Source organism: Galeopterus variegatus, unplaced genomic scaffold (assembly GCF_000696425.1).
Source record: "Galeopterus variegatus unplaced genomic scaffold, G_variegatus-3.0.2 Scaffold11053, whole genome shotgun sequence".
In the NCBI taxonomy this organism is placed as follows: domain Eukaryota; kingdom Metazoa; phylum Chordata; class Mammalia; order Dermoptera; family Cynocephalidae; genus Galeopterus; species Galeopterus variegatus.
The window spans coordinates 26,355-44,278 of record NW_007737164.1 but is presented as its reverse complement, the minus strand read 5'-3'; the positions used below and the strand labels follow the sequence as shown (position 1 = coordinate 44,278).

At 46.4% G+C, this 17,924-nt stretch overlaps 1 protein-coding gene across 1 annotated transcript; it reads left to right on the top strand.

Annotated features, from left to right (window-relative positions):
• The first annotated feature begins 448 nt into the window (after positions 1-448).
• IL1R2 (interleukin 1 receptor, type II) lies at positions 449-13,548 on the top strand. The gene is made up of 6 exons (XM_008594563.1): positions 449-529; positions 2,514-2,769; positions 5,768-5,948; positions 8,647-8,821; positions 11,318-11,380; positions 13,274-13,548. Exons 1-6 carry the CDS (start codon positions 463-465, stop codon positions 13,411-13,413), a joined length of 882 nt encoding a protein of 293 aa, XP_008592785.1. The 5' UTR covers positions 449-462; the 3' UTR covers positions 13,414-13,548.
• The last annotated feature ends 4,376 nt before the right edge of the window (positions 13,549-17,924 follow it).

Below are 17,924 nucleotides of genomic sequence, written 5' to 3'. Positions count from 1 at the left end.
TACAAGGAGGTGAGAGAAGACCTCACCAAGAGAGTGACGCGTGAGCATAGACTTGGAGGAGGGGAGGGCACGAACAGACATCTCAGCCGAGGAGAGTGTCTCAGGCAGAGGGGCAGCGACTGCTGGGGCACACTGCTGCAGAGACAGAAACTTAGGATACGGAATTCCTATTCCAAGAGGGTCTGCAAGTGCTCCAGGGATTTGAGTTAAGGCATGTTTGGTGAATGTAGCTGTAGAATAGCAAATCAAAGAATTTTGGGTTTTCTTGTTTTAAAAAAAAATCTAGGCAAAAAGTTTTCCATCAGCTGGGGAAGCCTCCAGATGCTGCCCTGGGACCATCTTCAAGGGTTCTCCCTTGGAGAGTTCGTGGCTGCTGGTGACCCCCCTGCCTCCTCCCCTAGGCTACAGGGTGCTGGACCTCAGATCTCCACTTCTCATGTGCTCTGGAAGTTGTTGGGGACAATGTTCATCTTGTACATGTTGATAATGGGTGTTTCTGCCTTCACCATTCAGCTGGAGGAGCACACAGGTGAGGAGCACGCAGGTGAGGAGCACACAGGTGAGGAGCACGCAGGTGAGCACACAGGTGAGGAGCACACAGGTGAGCACACGGGTGAGGAGCACACGGGTGAGGAGCACACGGGTGAGGAGCACACAGGTGAGGAGCACACAGGTGAGGAGCACACAGGTGAGGAGCACGCAGGTGAGGAGCACGTGGGTGAGGAGCACACTGGTGAGGAGCACACAGGTGAGGAGCACACAGGTGAGGAGCATGCAGGTGAGGAGCACACAGGTGAGGAGCACGCAGGTGAGCACACAGGTGAGGAGCACACAGGTGAGCACACAGGTGAGGAGCACACAGGTGAGCACACGGGTGAGGAGCACACGAGTGAGGAACACACAGGTGAGGAGTACGTGGGTGAGGAGCATGCAGGTGAGGAGCACACGGGTGAGGAGCACGCGGGTGAGGAGCACGCGGGTGAGGAGCACACGGGTGAGGAGCACACGGGTGAGCACACAGGTGAGGAGCATGCAGGTGAGGAGCACACAGGTGAGGAGCACACAGGTGAGGAGCACATGGGTGAGGAGCACACGGGTGAGCAGCACGCAGGTGAGGAGCACGCGGGTGAGGAGCACACGGGTGAGGAGCACACGGGTGAGGAGCACACAGGTGAGGAGCACACAGGTGAGGAGCACACAGGTGAGAAACAGATCCTTCAGCGGGAAAGGAGTTGCCCGCAGCTTCTCTGGGGAAGGCAGTTACCTAGTGGGATTTCGCTGTCATCGGTGAGCGAGGTGTGAATGTTCGTGCCTTGCTGAGTGACAGCTGCTGCTTCTTGCCCATCCTCTTTGCTGCACCCTGGGCATGGGTCGTTCCTGCCATGGAGCAAACCAAGAAGTGGTGTGTTTGCCCTCAACAAAAGCTGTCTTTGGCTTTTAACCATATGACCCGTCAGAGCTAAGCTTTTCTTTTCTTTTCTTTTTATTGGAACGTAATTGATGATACATATTTGTGAGGTACAGGGTTGAATACCAATCTCTCTGTACAGTGTGTGATGATCAAATTAGGAAAATGAGCATATTCATCATTACAAAACATAATCATTTCTTTGTGTTGAGGACATTCAATGTCTCTTCTAGCCATTTGACAACATGCAGTAAATTAATGTTAATTATAGATGCCTTGCTCGATTGTACATCAATAGAACTTATTTTTTCAAACTAGTTTTGTGTCCATTAACTAATTTCTCACTATCTCCCCTCTGCCTTCCCCCTTCCCACCTCTAGTAACCACAGTTCTGCTCTCTCCTTCTGAAAGTTCAATGTATTACTGCGACTGTTCTTTCCTTCTTTCCTTCCTTCCTCTCTCAGCTCCCACATATGAGTGAGAACATGCGGTATTTCTCTTTCTGTGCCTGGCTTATTTCACTTAACATAATTTCCTCCAATCAAGCTCATTCATGCTGCTGCAAATGGCAGAATTTCAGTGTTTTCTCATGACTGAGTAGTGTTCCATTGTGTATGTATACTTCATCTTCCTTATCCAGTCCTGCACACATTTACGTTGGTTCCATAACTTGGCTATTGTAGATAGAGCTGTGATAAACATGGGAGTGCAGGTATTCCTTTGAGAGCTAAGCTTTTCTGTCTGAACTCAGACCAGATCAACTTTTAATGATGAGGGGCCATCAAGTAAAAAATATGGCCAAATTTTTATATCTTTTTTTTTTTTTGGCCATCATATGGACCTGACTTAACTTTCCCCAGAAAATGTAAGTTGGTATTGATAGTAGCTCTGAACCTGTTATTTGGCAGTTTTAAACTCATATAATAGGGGGTGGGGCTGAGGGGGTTAACGGGGGCCTGGGGTGCAGGTCACTTGGTTGTGGACATGCAGCCCCTGTCTCTCTGCCGGAACCAGCCTCGGTCTGGGGTCCAGGGAGGTTTTGTGATCTGGGTAGGTTTTGAAACCAAAGCCTGACTGCTGTCTCTCTGTCCTTCGGTGGCTGCAGGAAACTGCCAATTTCGAGGCAAGCACTACAAAAATGAATTCAGGGTGGAAGGGGAGCCTGTGGTCCTGAGGTGCCCCCAGGTGCCGTATTGGTTGTGGGCCTCTGCCAGCCCCCACATCAACATGACGTGGCATAAAAAGGACTCTGCTAGGACAGTCCCAGAAGAAGGTGACACGTGCATGAGGGTCCAGGATGGTGCTATCTGGGTTCTGCCAGCCTTGCAGGGAGACTCGGGCACCTACATCTGCACTGTCAGGTAAGTCCCTCTGGGAAGGGGCTGGGGCGTGGGCTCCTGGCAGAATGGACTTTTGTGCAATTCCTTAGTGATGATCCGGATTTCAGAATCCAGTGCACAGGTGAGAATCCACGTTATGTCCTCTTTGCTGTTCCTGAAACACTCTCCACCCAGATGTTCTCACGGCTCCCGCCCTGCCTTCAGTAGTCTTTGCTCTTCGGAGAGGACCTCTCGCCACTTCATCTGACACAGCACTCTGTCGCCCTTTCCTTACCCTGCTGTTGTTATTCTCGATGGCATTCTCCCATCTGACACCTCTGTGTTTATGCATTTAGTGTTTGTCTGCCCCGTCAGAACATAAACTCCAGGAGGGCAGGGACTTGGTCTGTTTTGCTCACTGCTGAATCCACATGGTAGGGACACAAGGAATAGATGTAGAACCCCGAAGAGAATTTTAGAGCTGGATGACCTTAGGAGTGAATTAATCCAAATGCTTATTGTACGGATGCAGGAACCAAGCTCACTTAGAAAGTTCCTGCGGGTGGCGGGTGGTGGGGCCCACGTCCCCTGAGCCTGGGTCCCGTCCTCTTCCCTGTTTGTCCTGCTGCTTTTTGTTTGTAGTAAAATACAAAAAACTTGAAATCTACCATTTTAACCATTTTTAAGTGTATAATTCAGTGACATTAAGTCCAATCACATCATTGAGCAACCATCACTGCATCCATCTCCAGAAACTTTTCATCTTGCAAAACTGCACCTCTATCTGTATCTGTTGAATAACCCCCCGTTTCTCTGTCCTCCAGTCCCTGACAGCCACCATTCTACTTTCTGCCTCTATGAACTTGACTGTTCTAGGTGCCTCATACAAGTAGAATCAAACAATGTTGTCCTTTTGTGACTGGCTTATTTCACTCAGCATAACGTCCTCAAGGTTCACCCATGTGGTGGCACATGTCAGAATCTCCCTCCTTTTCAAGGCTGGACATTATCACTCCATCGTGTGTACAGACCACATTTTATTTATCTGTTTGTTCATCCACAGGCACTTGTGTTGCTTCTGCCTTTGGCTATTGTGAATAACACCAATATAAACACAGGTGTGCAAACATCTGTTTCGGTCCCTGCTTCCAATTCTTTTGTGTTTATACCCAAAAGAAGAATTAATTGCTGGGTCATATGGTAATTCTATTTTTAATTTTTTGAGGAACTGCTGTACTGTTTTCCACAGTGGCTGCACCATTTTACACCTTCACCAACCATGCACAGATGTTTAATTTCTCCACATCCTTGATAATACTTGTTATTTTCTGGGTTTTTTTTTCCTTTTTTTATAATAGCCATCCTAACGGGTGTGAAGCGGCATCTCGTTGTGGCTTTGATCTGCACTTCCCTAATGATTAGTATTGTCGAGCATCTTTCCATGGCTTTACTGGCCACTCACGTATCTTCTTTGGAGAAATGTCTATTCAAGCCTTTTTCCCACTTTTTTTTTTTCCTTTTTGTCTTTTTTCGTGACCGGTAACGGGATCGCAACCCTCAGTGTTGCACCCGTACCGTGACCGGCAACAGGATCGCAACCCTCGATGTCGCTCCCGCACCGCACTCAACCAGTGAGCGGACCAGTCTCTACATGGGATCCGAACCCTCGGCAGGAGCGACACCGCGCTCCCAAGCGCCGCACTCGACCGAGTGCGCCACCGGGCCGGCCCTTTTTCCCACTTTTGAAATTGAATTGTTTTTGTTGTTGCTGTTGTTGAACTGTAGGAGTTCTTTACATATTCTGGATATTAACCCCTTATCAGATATATGATTTGAAATTTCTTTCTCCCGTTTTGTGGGTTGTGGATTCACTCTGTTGATATTGGCCTTCATTGCACAAAAGGTTTTAATTTTAATCAATTTCAACTTACCTATTTTTTTCTTTTATTGCCTGTGCTTTTGGAATTAAGAAATCATTGCTCAATCCAATGTCGTAAAGCTTTTCTTCTATGTTTTCTTCTAAGACTTTCATAGTTTTAGCTCTTATGGTTAGGTCTTTGACCCACTTTGAATTAATCTTTGTATATGGTGTTAGGTGAGGGGGGTCCAGCTTCATTCTTTTGCATGTGGGTATCTAGTTTTCCCAGCACCATTTATTGAAAGAACTGTCCTTTCCCCTTTGAGTGGTCTTGACATGTTCTGCTGCTTCTTGCAGGATAGAGTTGTAGGCCTAGTGTTGGTGATCCAAAGACTCCCGGCTTAGTTCTTCTGCAGGGTGGGGCAGACCCATGGCCTGGTTGGAAATAGTCTTTCTGGCCTCCTGTCTTCTACTGCTGCCTTGATCCCTCCCCAAGAGTCTGTGCTCTTCTCCCTCCAGCTGCCTTCAAAATCCTTCCAGATTTCATAAACTCATTTGACTTAAGGAGAAACTGTACCCAGAAATATTTACATTTAGAAAGAGAACCAGAGAAAGTGACATTCTTCGCACAAAGATATTACTGGTGAATGAAATAATTTCAGACAACACCTGCCCCAGTCCTAGGTGGTGTGTGTGTGTGTGTGTATGCGAATGTCACTTCAGTTGATAAATTATTCCCCCCAAAAGTAAAGGGGATTTTCATTTCATGAAACAGTGTCTCTTGAAAAACAATCTCTCCATTTGGATCTGGTTCCCTGGACCACAAAGTTGGAGCATGTTGGGGTTGAGTTTAAGAAACTCCCAAACCTGGAAGGTTTTAAACCCTTTTGAAGAGGACTTGGGGAATCTCTTACTGGCCCTTGATGGTGTTGAAGACAGGCTTGTGGAAGGTCCTTTGTGAAAAACACAGGACATGTCCCTGTTTCTACACAACAACTGCAATGTGATGCTTTTTGTCCCCCAAAGGACTAAAGAAAATCAGGGACAGAAGTATTGCAACACTAATCAAAACAATGCAGAAGCAGAATTTAATGGGGTTGGGGAAATTATTCTTAATTTCATTTAGTGTTACTTCTATTTTGCCTTGCCATTTATGATCCTTTTTTTCCCCTTTTAAATCAGAAATGCCTCTTACTGCGATGAAATGTCCATTGAGCTCAGGGTTTTTGAGAATACAGAAGCTTCTCTGCCATCCATCTCATACCCGCAAATCCTAACCTTGTCAACCTCCGGGGTATTAGTGTGTCCTGACCTGAGGGAATTCACCCACAACCAAACTGATGTGAAGATTCAGTGGTATAAGGTACAGCTTTTAAAAATGCCATTTCATTAACATGTGCTTTACTAGCCACAGGAAAGATATAAAATGCCCATTTCTGAAGACAATACATTCACACACACATATATAAATATTTACAAGGGTACTTCAAGAGGTTCATGGAAAAATAGAGTTAAAAGATAATACAAATCTTGCCATGAACTTTTTGAAGACCTCTTGTGTATATGTAAAACAACTTAAAAAGGGCTATATTAATATGTTCTGTTAGTCCTTATGTGCCTTGGGTAAGGGTCCTCCAAATAGTGATTTGTGAAGACAGAATTTAAAATGAATCCAGAGTAAATAACAGCTGAAGGAAATAGCTTTTTACTGTCATTTGTCTGCAAAAACTGTTAGTTTGTATATCAAGCATATACACATATTAAAAGATTTTTTTTTTTTCTTTTTGTCTTTTCTCGTGTCTGGCAATGGATCACAACCCTCAGTGTCGCGCCCGTACCGGACCGGGACCGGCAATGGGATCGCAACCCTCGGTGTTGTGCCCACACCTCGCTCAGCCAGTGAGCGGGAACCGGTCTGTATATGGGATCCGAACCCTTGGCGGGAGCGCCGCTGCGCTCCCAAGCGGCGCACTGTAGCAGTGCGCCACCAGGCTGGCCCCTAAAAGATTTTTTTTTGTTGTTTTTTTTAAGCACATGACAATTAACCTTTGAGTTAAAGGACTAAATAAAAACACAATTTTGTTGCCTTGTCCGGTTGAATAAATGCTACCGGGTGTTGCAGTGGTTCCCAGTGAGATCATTAGGTGTCACTTAGGTGGACCAGATGCTGGCAAGCTATGGCCTGGAGCCAAAGCAAGCTGCCTCCCATCCTCGCCCGGCTCATGAGCTAAGGAGAATTTTTACTTTTTTAAGTGTTTGAGAAAAACTAAAAGAACACTATTTCATGACATGTGGAAATTGTATGAAATTCAAATTTCAGCGTCCATAAAGTTTTACTGGAACACAGCCGCTGCCGTTTGCTGATGTATGTCTGCGGCTGCTTTTTTCATTGCATAGTGGTGATGAGACCATGCACACCGAGGACTGAAATATCTCCTATCTGGCCCTTTCCTGAAAAGGTTTGCCAACCCCTGATATAGACTATAGATTAATACCAAAATGGACACTTGTTTGTTTAATCATTGATAGAATTAACCTTTTAATCAATGAAAGGTTAAACAGATGACTGGTATTGTAACTACAAGATACATGCAGGATATAAAGTCACTATTGGAAACTACGACATGACTTTCTGAAAATAGGGGAAAGTAGCCGGTGCCTACAAACAAGCCGGCCCAGCTGCAGGACGTGTTCTCTTTTGGCTTAGGAAGAGCATAAAGAGGCAAATGGAAGGTTTTACCTATGGAGGAAAGAGCCCAGGCTCTGGAGTTGGTGGTCTGGGTGTGAAACCCTGTCGAGCAGCCGTGGCTCCACCTCACTTCTCAAACCTGTTTCCTTCGTAGAAGGGCAGCTGGTAATTCCCAGTGCCTGGCATCGTTTTGAAGATTAAATGGAGTGATGAGTATGAAGCACCTAGAGCAGTGCTTGACACAAATGGTGCTTCAGAAACGCGGGAGGACAAGGAAATCATGATAATGCTGAATAGTATTTGTCCCTTCATAATAATGCTAAGCGTTACTGAGCGCGTGCTGTGTCCAAGCCTGTTCTAAAATCCCTAGCATGCAACCCGTAACATCTCCGTTTTACAGATAAGGACATGTAGGGAACTGTCCCAAGGTCACACAGCCGGTAGATGGTGAAGCCTAAACCCTGCCCCGGGAGGCCAGGCCCCCACTACTGGAACCGCTGTGGTGCTGGCCCTACTTTGCTTTTTTTCATATATGACTACCCATGATAGGAGCAATGAGCTCTCTCCTTTTGAATTAAATATATTGTGAGGTAATACTTCATGAGCCATGTGGCTAACTATTTCAGTTTTGTCTGTGTTCCCATTCACAGTAAGATTCTCTAATGACTCAAGGTTATATTTGACTATTGCAAGCTTTTTACCATCATGATTTTGAAAGAGATATTCCTGAGAACATTGTGTGCTCATTAGGATGTTTTAAAATCCCATTCAGTGTTTCCTATTTGATTGGAGGCCTTGCTCTTGAGGATTCTGTCCTGCAGAGGACTCACAGAACCTTGTGTCCATTTCTCCCATTTAGTTCTGTGTTTTTTTTAAAACAAAGTTTTCTGTTTTACTGACTCCTCAAAATGAAATGATTTTAAAAGTAATTATTGTGATGCCATCTCCTCTGAACTTTGTCATCCAAGTCATCATGACTATTTAATAGTGCTTTTCCCGGATATTTTCTAAGTCCTGTATATATATAGGAATATATATATATATATATGGGAATCAGTCAGGTCATAAATATATTTGAATTTTAAATGACCTACTTTGCCACAGAGGTGTCAATCTTTTTTTCCCCATTGTGCTTAGACATTAAATATTGCGGTTAAACAAATCCAGCAATTTTATTTGTTTTGTATGTTAACAAATTCTCTTTCCTAAAAATACAGTTAAAAGTATACCCAAAGTGTAAAACTATCAAGGTAAATACCAGGGCGATTCTTGGGTTGCAAATTCAGCATTGGTTGACAGTGATGATGTGGTTCGTAGCTTTCCAGAGCTATCATAGTATATAACGTAACCTTAAACACCATTTTCCCTTAAGGACTCTGTTCTTTTGGATCAAGAAAATGAGAAATATCTAAGCGTGCGGGGGACCACTCGCTTACTCGTGCACAACGTGTCCCTGCAGGACGTGGGCTATTACAGCTGTGCCACCACCTTTGCCCAGGAAGGCAGGCAATACGACGTCACCAGGAACATTGAACTGCACGTCCACAGTGAGTACCTGCCGCTGCGGGACCTTCCACCCTGGCTCAATAGCAAGAGTGCAGAGAACGCAGCAGGGTTCACGAGAAATTCCTTGAATGTGTTGGAATGAAGGGCAAAGGCAAAACGACACCCCGACTCTCCTGAAGTATCAGGCTAATACGACGAGTGTGATACTCTGAAAGGTTGTTATGAGGGGACAGAATCCCTGGGCAGTTGACAGGGTTCAAGGACTGAGGCTACAACACGCCACTAGAAGGGGCCTGAACAATGGTTTCCTTGGAAGGTCCCTTTGGGAAGTCCCCTGTGGAAGGCTGGCACCTACAGGGCCAGCTATCAGAACACAGTAGCCATAACGTCATGTAAAATTCTAGGATACTAGGATTTTATTGGATTTTTCAACCAGAAGGCGTATACAGTGGAAATCGCACACACACGCACACGCACGCACACACAGACGCACGCACACGCATGCACACAGACACACACGCGCACACGCACACACACAGACATGCACACACGCGCGCACACACGCACATGCATGCACACACAGACGCACGCACACGCATGCACACAGACACACACACGCACACACACGCACACACAGACGCACGCACACGCGCACAGAGACATGCACACACGCACGCATGCACACACACACAGACACGCACACACAGACACGCACGCCCATACACACACACGCACGCACTCACACAGACACGCACACACACGCACGCGTGCGCACACGCACACGCATGCACACACATAGACACGCGCACGCATGCACACACACACAGACACGCACACGCATGCACACGCATGCACACACACACACACCGCTTTTTTTTGTCTCCCCTGTGGTCTAGTTGCCCTTGATACCAGGATTTCAGATGGTGACGGCTCTCGTTGATTTAAATGAATTATACATGAAGATTGCGTCGTAAACAGTGTCGGCTACTGTTGAACCTAAGTTCAGCATTGACTCGGTGCCTGCTACGTGACAGACAAGGAACCAAGCGCAAGGGTGTAAAAGTGTGCGCGTCCTCGGCTCCGCCCTGGAGAGCGCGCCACACTTCTCTGTTTTATATACTGCATAACTGACACCTGTGGAGTCTTCCAAGGGATTTCAGGGAGCTTTGGAGACTACGTTCTAATAATTGGTCTTTGAGGAAAAAGACTTTCTCACGGAGAATCCAGAGATTCAGCTTACTGTAAGGAGCAGCATGTCTACCACGAATTGAGGTCTCTAGGTTATACTTCTTTTGCTGTCCGGTGAGGATTCATTCCTGTCGACTCCTTGTTCCCCCCAGGGTGGGTGACTGAGACTTCTGTGCCTTTCAGGGCCATTAATTATCCTGTTCTTGCGATACTGCGCAGGAGCACTAGGGGGCGGCAGACTGACGTGTTAGCCTGTGCTTGGCTCCTACCTCAACAACACGGTGGTTCTCAAACGGTGCTCCTGGGCCAGCAGCAGCCGCACCACCGTGGTTCTCATTAGACAGGCAAAATCGTGGGTTCCATGCAGACCTATGAAATGGGAAACTGGGGGGTCGGGGGCTGCTGTTTCATGAGCACACCAGATGATACTGGTGCACCCTCAAGTTTGAGGACCACCGAGGTGTCCCCCGGTCCTGAGGCTTCTTTCTCTCCCTCGATTGCCACAGCTCCGTATGGCATAGATGTGACTCTGAGGCAGGGGGAAGCTTCTGGCCACAGCCAAGAAGCCATATGCTCCCCAGTCTGCACAGTCATGTTGCCTAATGCTTACTCACATTAGGATTTCAAAATGCTCTTTAGTGGGAGAAACGAGGGGGAAGAGGCCAGTTGTGGAGACAACTCACAGCCCTTCACTCATCCTCAGCTGTCCTTTTTGCTCCACTTCAGGTGGTTAGTGTCTTCAAGCTGGCTCTAATCCCTAGGAGATCCACCTCTGCCTCCCCAGAGAGTTTGTCTCCTCAATTAACAAAGCATCAGTGGCCAAGGCTGGGTTACTGTATTATCACCTAGTGTGCGATTAGTCTTATAAACAGGCAGTCCTCTGAATCTTTTCTTGAGGAAAAGCCCCTGTGCCTTTTCAGGAAGAGGTGAACCTTCAGTATTTTGTGGCAGGCACTTGGGATTAGATGCAGGAGATATTTCCAGACTAGTAAACCTTTGGGTAAAACCTATCCTGTGGACATCATGAACATGTCTATTAAGAACGCATTCAGGAAGCCAGGGAGGGGAATGGTTAATTGTCTATCACAGAGCAAACAACAAAGCCCATGGCAGCGGAATGTGTGTTTAACTGTGGCCTCTTCCAGTAATCTCAGTGCTGGGAAAGGGTTGGCCAAAGATGCTCAATTTTGTGGAGAGCCTATTTCCTTTGCCAGGCAAAGGCTGATTCTCACAATGACTGGCCACACTGTAAAGGATAACTTAGTTAATTAGCCAAACAATGGAAATTGAGACTTGGCTTGAAATGAAAGCTTTCCTAATGGAATCTCTTTTCCTTACATCTTTCTCAGAAAAAAAAGAGGAGACCATTCCTGTGATCATTTCCCCCCTTGAGACCATATCAGCTTCTCTGGGTAAGGCCTGCAAAAATGGTGTGACCCACATGCCCACAGAGGTGCCTGAGATCCCAACGCTGAGGGCTTGGGACCCTTATGTCACCTTTGGGGTGCATAGTGTCTGGGTGGAGACCTTAGAACCCCAGCATGAGAGGCTGGAATAACAAATGTGAGGGGACGTTTCCTGTTGTCAAATGTTGTTAGAAGTGGCATTGTTTGAAAACAGGTGTACTTTGCTTCATAAAAACCCTACCTACAAAAATCTAAATGTAAAACTCTAAACATTTTGGCAGCAGTTAACTGTAGGAGAGGATTAATAGCATGAATCCCTTACTTAGCCAGCTTCTCTAGAGTAATTCACGTTACTAACACTTGGCTGATGCTCAGCATCTCTTGAAGCCTCCATTTATGAAGTGGGGTTGACAGTGGCCAGAGACAGTCTCTTTTTGCCAAAGTAGCTGGTCCAGCTGGCTGACGTGGTGATGAAAATGACCGGTGGGGTTTTCCGTTTGTCACCCCATTGTGGCTCAGGCTATCCTGGCCAGCACACACTTGCTGGATGGTCTACACGGGTGGCACATGTGGGCAAGTGAAAGCTGTAGTGACAGCCTCTGAAGCTGAGCATCTACTAGGCCTAATGGGATCCCATTCAATCCCAACATGGACCCTGTAGGAAGGTTTTGCTTATTCTCATTTTCGAGAAGGAAAAACCATCTAGGAGATCACAGGGGCTCAGTGAAGGTCAAAAAGCCACACTCATGATCAAGCTGGGTTTAAACTCAGACCTGTGTGCCCATGACGCACCTGGACCCACTTTTGTGTGCTTGTTTCTGTACAATGGCTTTGTAGGTCTGATGCTCATTTATTAAATCTTGGCTGTGGAGTCCTTTTTAAAAATTTATTTGATTTTTACTTCTGTTTGGTGTTGGGTTTAAATTTTAATTGGAGGCCATAGAGGAGGAGGGTTTTTGTGCAGATTCTGGGACTGGCACAGGAGTTGCAGCCCACATGGCCCCCTTGGCTTTGGGAACAACCATCTGGAAACCCTTGGACAGTGGGGACACTGGTTGGTGCCAACGAGTCCCAGAGCCCTGGCTCCTCGGTGCTCCCCAGCCGATTGGAGCCCAGTTCCCAGTCGGTTGCTCTGAATGCACTGACGTGTGTGGAGGAGTCACATGACACTGGACTTGATGGCTGCTGTGCTGAGAGACCTCTTCAAGGTCATGGGGCGGCAAAGGGTGGAGAAGAGCTGGCATTCAGAGCCTGAAGTGGGTCCGGGGACATTAAAAGACAAACCTCAGGGAGGCCTGTCACCCATGAGGGAGATGTGAGTGGGAAGAATTTGTTCTTTTTTCCCCTCCTCCTCTTTGGTGACTTAAAAATAACTTACCGCGACTGAGGCAGGTGCATGCAGTGCCATCACATTGCACAACTGCAGAGGGCGCCATCCATAGAAAGCACAGTGGCTTTCAAAAGGGTAAATCCTAAACGAGAGCCATCTGGGAATGGAGAATTCCCAGGGGAAACTTCAGAGCTGAGACCAGCAATGGGCAAAAAGGGTCTGTACATGGGTTTGGAGTTCTTGAGGTAACTGGAATACATTGTGGAAGGAGGCACCTCCTGAATTCAGAAAGCCCTGCAGGGGCTGTGGCCTTGGCAAAGACGTTTAACTTCACCTGCCACGAAAGCCAGCTGAAGAACCCAAGGCACTTGGCAAATATGAAAGCTCTATGTGAGCGGAATGGTTTGAGGAAACTACATTTCCCGCTATGAAGAGAATCAGCCTGGTGGGGAGTTTGACAGGACGCGGAGGGACCCACGGCTCAGGTTTGCTGGTGGACGTGAGGAGCAGGTGACTTCTTTCCCGTGCTGGCTTCTGTCGGTTGATGCGCTGTGTCTTGTTGTGCACAGGGTCAAGGCTGACCGTCCCGTGCAAGGTGTTTCTGGGAGCTGGCCCAGCCCTGAGCACCGCGCTGTGGTGGATGGCCAACGACACACGCATAGAGAGCGCCTACCAGGGAGGCCGCGTGACCGAGGGGCCGCGCCAGTAAGTGGGCGAGGGTCTCCTCTTGTGAGACCTCCGCAGGATTCACTCTTGCTTTTGGCGACGATGTCATATCCAACGTACTGTATGACACACAAAAGTTACTTGTTGATTCCAAACTGATGAATTTTTAGAAGTTTAAAAATTGAGTTTTGCTAAAAGTTATCTTGAGAATCAACTTTCTCCACAACTATATGAATTGAGTTGCTGTTGACTAGTTGGTAGTGACGTTGGATTTTGTAGTTAATTAAACATTTCTTGATTTTTGCAGGCTTTTAAAAAATATTTTGGAGTTAATACATTTCCATTCCGCACTCTGCAACCTCGCTGTTGAACAGTTTCATAAACCCTCAGAAAAGCTCTGAGACCTAAGCCATGGTCTCTATAGTGCCTCTTCTGTTTCTCAGGGAACTGGGGGCTGCCACCGTCTCAGGAAGGTTAATAATAAAAGAAAGAAAAACCCCTGTTCTCATAAGCATTAGTCTCTACAAAATGTGTCCTCACTGTGAAATTAGACCTCGTAAATAGGATCCATTGCTGTACAAGGAGGATGCACCAGTCAAAGCTCCAAATTATAATGTACTTTTAAAATTACACCTTTGATACTTTGAATTATCTTGAACTTTTGCTTGTCAAATTTTCATCTTTTTTGAAAGACTAACAACAACACAAAAGCCTTTCTGGATGCAATTTAGTGGGTAAAAATTATGTGTGGTTAGCAAGTCCTTGTTGTGAAAGAGTTGGCCACAACTAAATGCCCCATGTCAGGTTACTCACAGTATCCACTTCCCTAAAGGAGCATATTCTCCCCCTCCAGCTAAAACAGAAATAGTCCCAATGGATCCGCTCACTGGTGATTTTGTTCACACTAGCAGATGGTAGTGAAGTGTCTTCAGTTTCCTCCACGTCTCAAATGCAGCTCTCCTGACTAGAGCTGCTCCCCCGGGCGGTCTGCTGCCTCTGATCTGGACTTGTTTCCAGAGTGGGAGCCAGCGGTACAGATGACAGCAGGGGACAGTGCTGAGGGCTGGGGTCCTGGAAACTCCCCACCATACGAGATGCAAATAATTTATTGGTGAGAGAGTCAGACTTCCCCTAAGTAGACGCTTCTGTTCCCACTACTGCTTCCTTGTTCATCAAGGGCCTAATAAAATGAAACTTTCCTATTATCCAAGCCCAACTGGGTCCATTGTAACATGTGTCCGATTATAGGGACCAGCATCCTCGATGACACTTGGACAGGCTTAGAAATTCTCCTACCTAATTGACAAATGTGGTGGCGAGTGCTCCTGACTTTATGAAAGTTGAAGTCAATTAAAGCACAGTGGACGCTTCTAATGAAGAATGTTTAAATGTCCACATTGTAAAAGCAAGCTTGTGTTTGGTGCATGTTTATGGGAATGTTTCTTCACTCAGGGAATATTCCGAAAATAATGAGAACTACGTCGAAGTGCCGCTGATTTTCAGTCCAGTTATAAAACAGGATTTGAACACGGATTTTAAATGTGTTGTTCTCAATACACTGAGTGTGCAGACGCTACGTACCACAGTCACAGAAGGTATGTATATCGGGGATGTTGAAGGGGAGAACGCGTGTCGAGTGTTCTGAGCATGCTAGACAAGGCTGCTTGTTCTCCAGGTGACCCCTGGGGAAGGCCCTTGCATTGCCTGTTAGTGGAGCACTGAAAGCCAGACTTCCACGTTCTACATTTGGTGGTTGTTGTTGTAGGGTGGAGGCTGGACGTTGGGAGATTACAGTCAAAAAATTTAAATAGTGAGCTGATTATTGGAAAACAGGTAAAATGGTTCTGTGACGGACTTCAATGCAGGTATTTTTTTTCTTGCGGGAGTTGGGGAAACAGCTGGCCAGTACGGGGACCCAAACACTTGACCTTGGTATTATAACAGCATGTTCTAACCAACTGAGCTAACTGGCCAGCCCTATGATGGTCTTTTAAATACCCTTTGTCCTCACGTGGTTCTGCCTCGGGTCACAAGGGTCAGCTGTCCTGGCAAGGCATCTAGATGACGGTGAATTGTTCCTTATCCTGAAGTTGAGAAACATCATCCTCCAAGAGCTGGGGGTTGGGAGATACCCAGAATTCGGGGCAGCTTTGGGGTCAAAGTCACTAGACAACAGGAAATATGTAAAAGGCTATAGCCAGATGAACCCGGTGCCCATTTAATGACAGTTAAAAAGGAAGAAAAGGAAAACACATGTTATCATTTTTGACCAAGTTGATTTTATCTCAATGTTTAATCATTGAGCAGGAAAGGGAGGTGCAGTTAATGTGTCTTTGTTGACAGCCTGAGAAGGTACAGGCAGACGAGCCAAAGTGACCCCAGCTGGAATCTCCCCCATGCCTTCTGGGCAGTCTTGCAGCAACCAAACAAACACAAATTGCTCCACATCCCCACGTCCCCCTGGGGAAGCAGCTGCAGACGTGCTTTAAATTGGAAAGCCACAGATTTGCTCAAGCCCCAGGGCAGGGACTGACACCCCACACACCTTTTTCCAACTCTGTGCACCACGAACGTCACACTTGTTGGAATCACCGGTTAAGAATACACTTGCCTGGACCCACCCCGGATCTAGCCAGTCAAACTCTCCTTGGAGGAGGCTGGAGGCTGCAACTTAAGCCCCTTTTGTATTGACTTTTTGAGAACTAGGGCACTTGTACAAAGGGTGGTGTTTCAGATCATTTCCATGACGCACATGCTGGGAGAGAGACAGGGACATAAAGGATCCCACAAAAGGNAGACCTAAGCCATGGTCTCTATAGTGCCTCGTCTGTTTCACAGGGAACTGGGGGCTGCCACTGTCTTAGGAAGGTTAATAATAAAAGAAAGAAAAACCCCTGTTCTCATAAGCATTCGTCTCTACAAAATGTGTCCTCACTGTGAAACTAGACCTCGTAAATAGGATCCATTGCCGTACAAGGAAGGTACACCAATCAAAGCTCCAAATTATAATGTACTTTTTAAATTACAGCTTTTATACTTTGAATTATCTTGAACTTTTGCTTGCCAAATTTTCGTCTTTTTTGAAAGACGAACAACAACAACAAAAAAGTCTTTCTGGGTGCAATTTAGTGGATAAAAATTATGTGTGGTTAGCAAGTCCTTGTTGTGAAAGAGTTGGCCACAACTAAATGCCCCATGTCAGGTTACTCACAGTATCCACTTACTTAAAGGAGCACATTTTCCCGTGCAGCTAAAACAGAAATAGTCCCAATGGATCCGCTCACTGGTGATTTTGTTTACACTAGCAGATGGTAGTGAAGTGTCTTCGGCTTCCTCCACATCTCAAATGCAGCTCTCCTGACTAGAGCTGCTCCCCCGGGCTGTCTGCTGCCTCTGATCTGGACTTGTTTCCAGAGTGAGAGCCGGCGGTACAGATGACAGCAGGGGACAGTGCTGAGGGCTGGGGTCCTGGAAACTCCCCACCATNTGCTTTTCTACTTTCTGTTTATAACCTCTTCCTATATTTCCTTAACACAGAGATGCCAAAGAATAGAATAGAAGATAGTTGGATCTAAGCAATAATCTTGGCACCTATAGATCCTTCATTCAAAGTTTGTTTTCTTTTTCTTTGTTACTCTATTTAATCCTCATGACACTCACACTCGTGGAACAGAGCAGACCATTCTCTGGCCATGTCAAAGTTGACTGATTGAGACGCAGGAAGACAGCATCTTAAATACACTGTTCCGTTGTTGGACTAAGTTAGACCTTGCACCTGCCCCCTTACTCTGTGATGTTTATTTCTAACGGATGTTGTCCAGTCTTGGTAGTTTCACTAATGCCACAGATGTCATTCTCACATGTCCTTGATCTTGGTGTAAGGGACATCCTTTCTGGTAATCAATGCACATTTATCAGGAGAAACAAACTCCAGNGCCAAAGCGACCCCAGCTGGAATCTCCCCGATGCCTTCTGGGCAGTCTTGCAGCAACCAAACAAACACAAATTGCTCCACATCCCCACGTCTCCCTGGGGAAGCAGCTGCAGACGTGCTTTAAATTGGAAAGCCACAGATTTGCTCAAGCCCCAGGGCAGGGACTGACACCCCACACACCTTTTTCCAACTCTGTGCACCACGAACGTCACACTTGTTGGAGTCACCGGTTAAGAATACACTTGCCTGGACCCACCCCGGATCTAGCCAGTCAAACTCTCCTTGGAGGAGGCTGGAGGCTGCAACTTAAGCCCCTTTTGTATTGACTTTTTGAGAACTAGGGCACTTGTACAAAGGGTGGTGTTTCAGATCATTTCCATGACGCACATGCTGGGAGAGAGACAGTGGTTGTACAAATTTGGACATAAAGGATCCCACAAAAGGCAGAATCCACCCTCTGGGGATCAGATTAGCGAACCAAAGGAACCTGTGGTTTGTCTGGCAGACCATAGCAAATAGTAGCTTAGAAATGCAGAACTCAGGCCTTATCAACAATATCTGCTTTTCTACTTTCTGTTTATAACCTCTTCCTATATTTCCTTAACACAGAGATGCCAAAG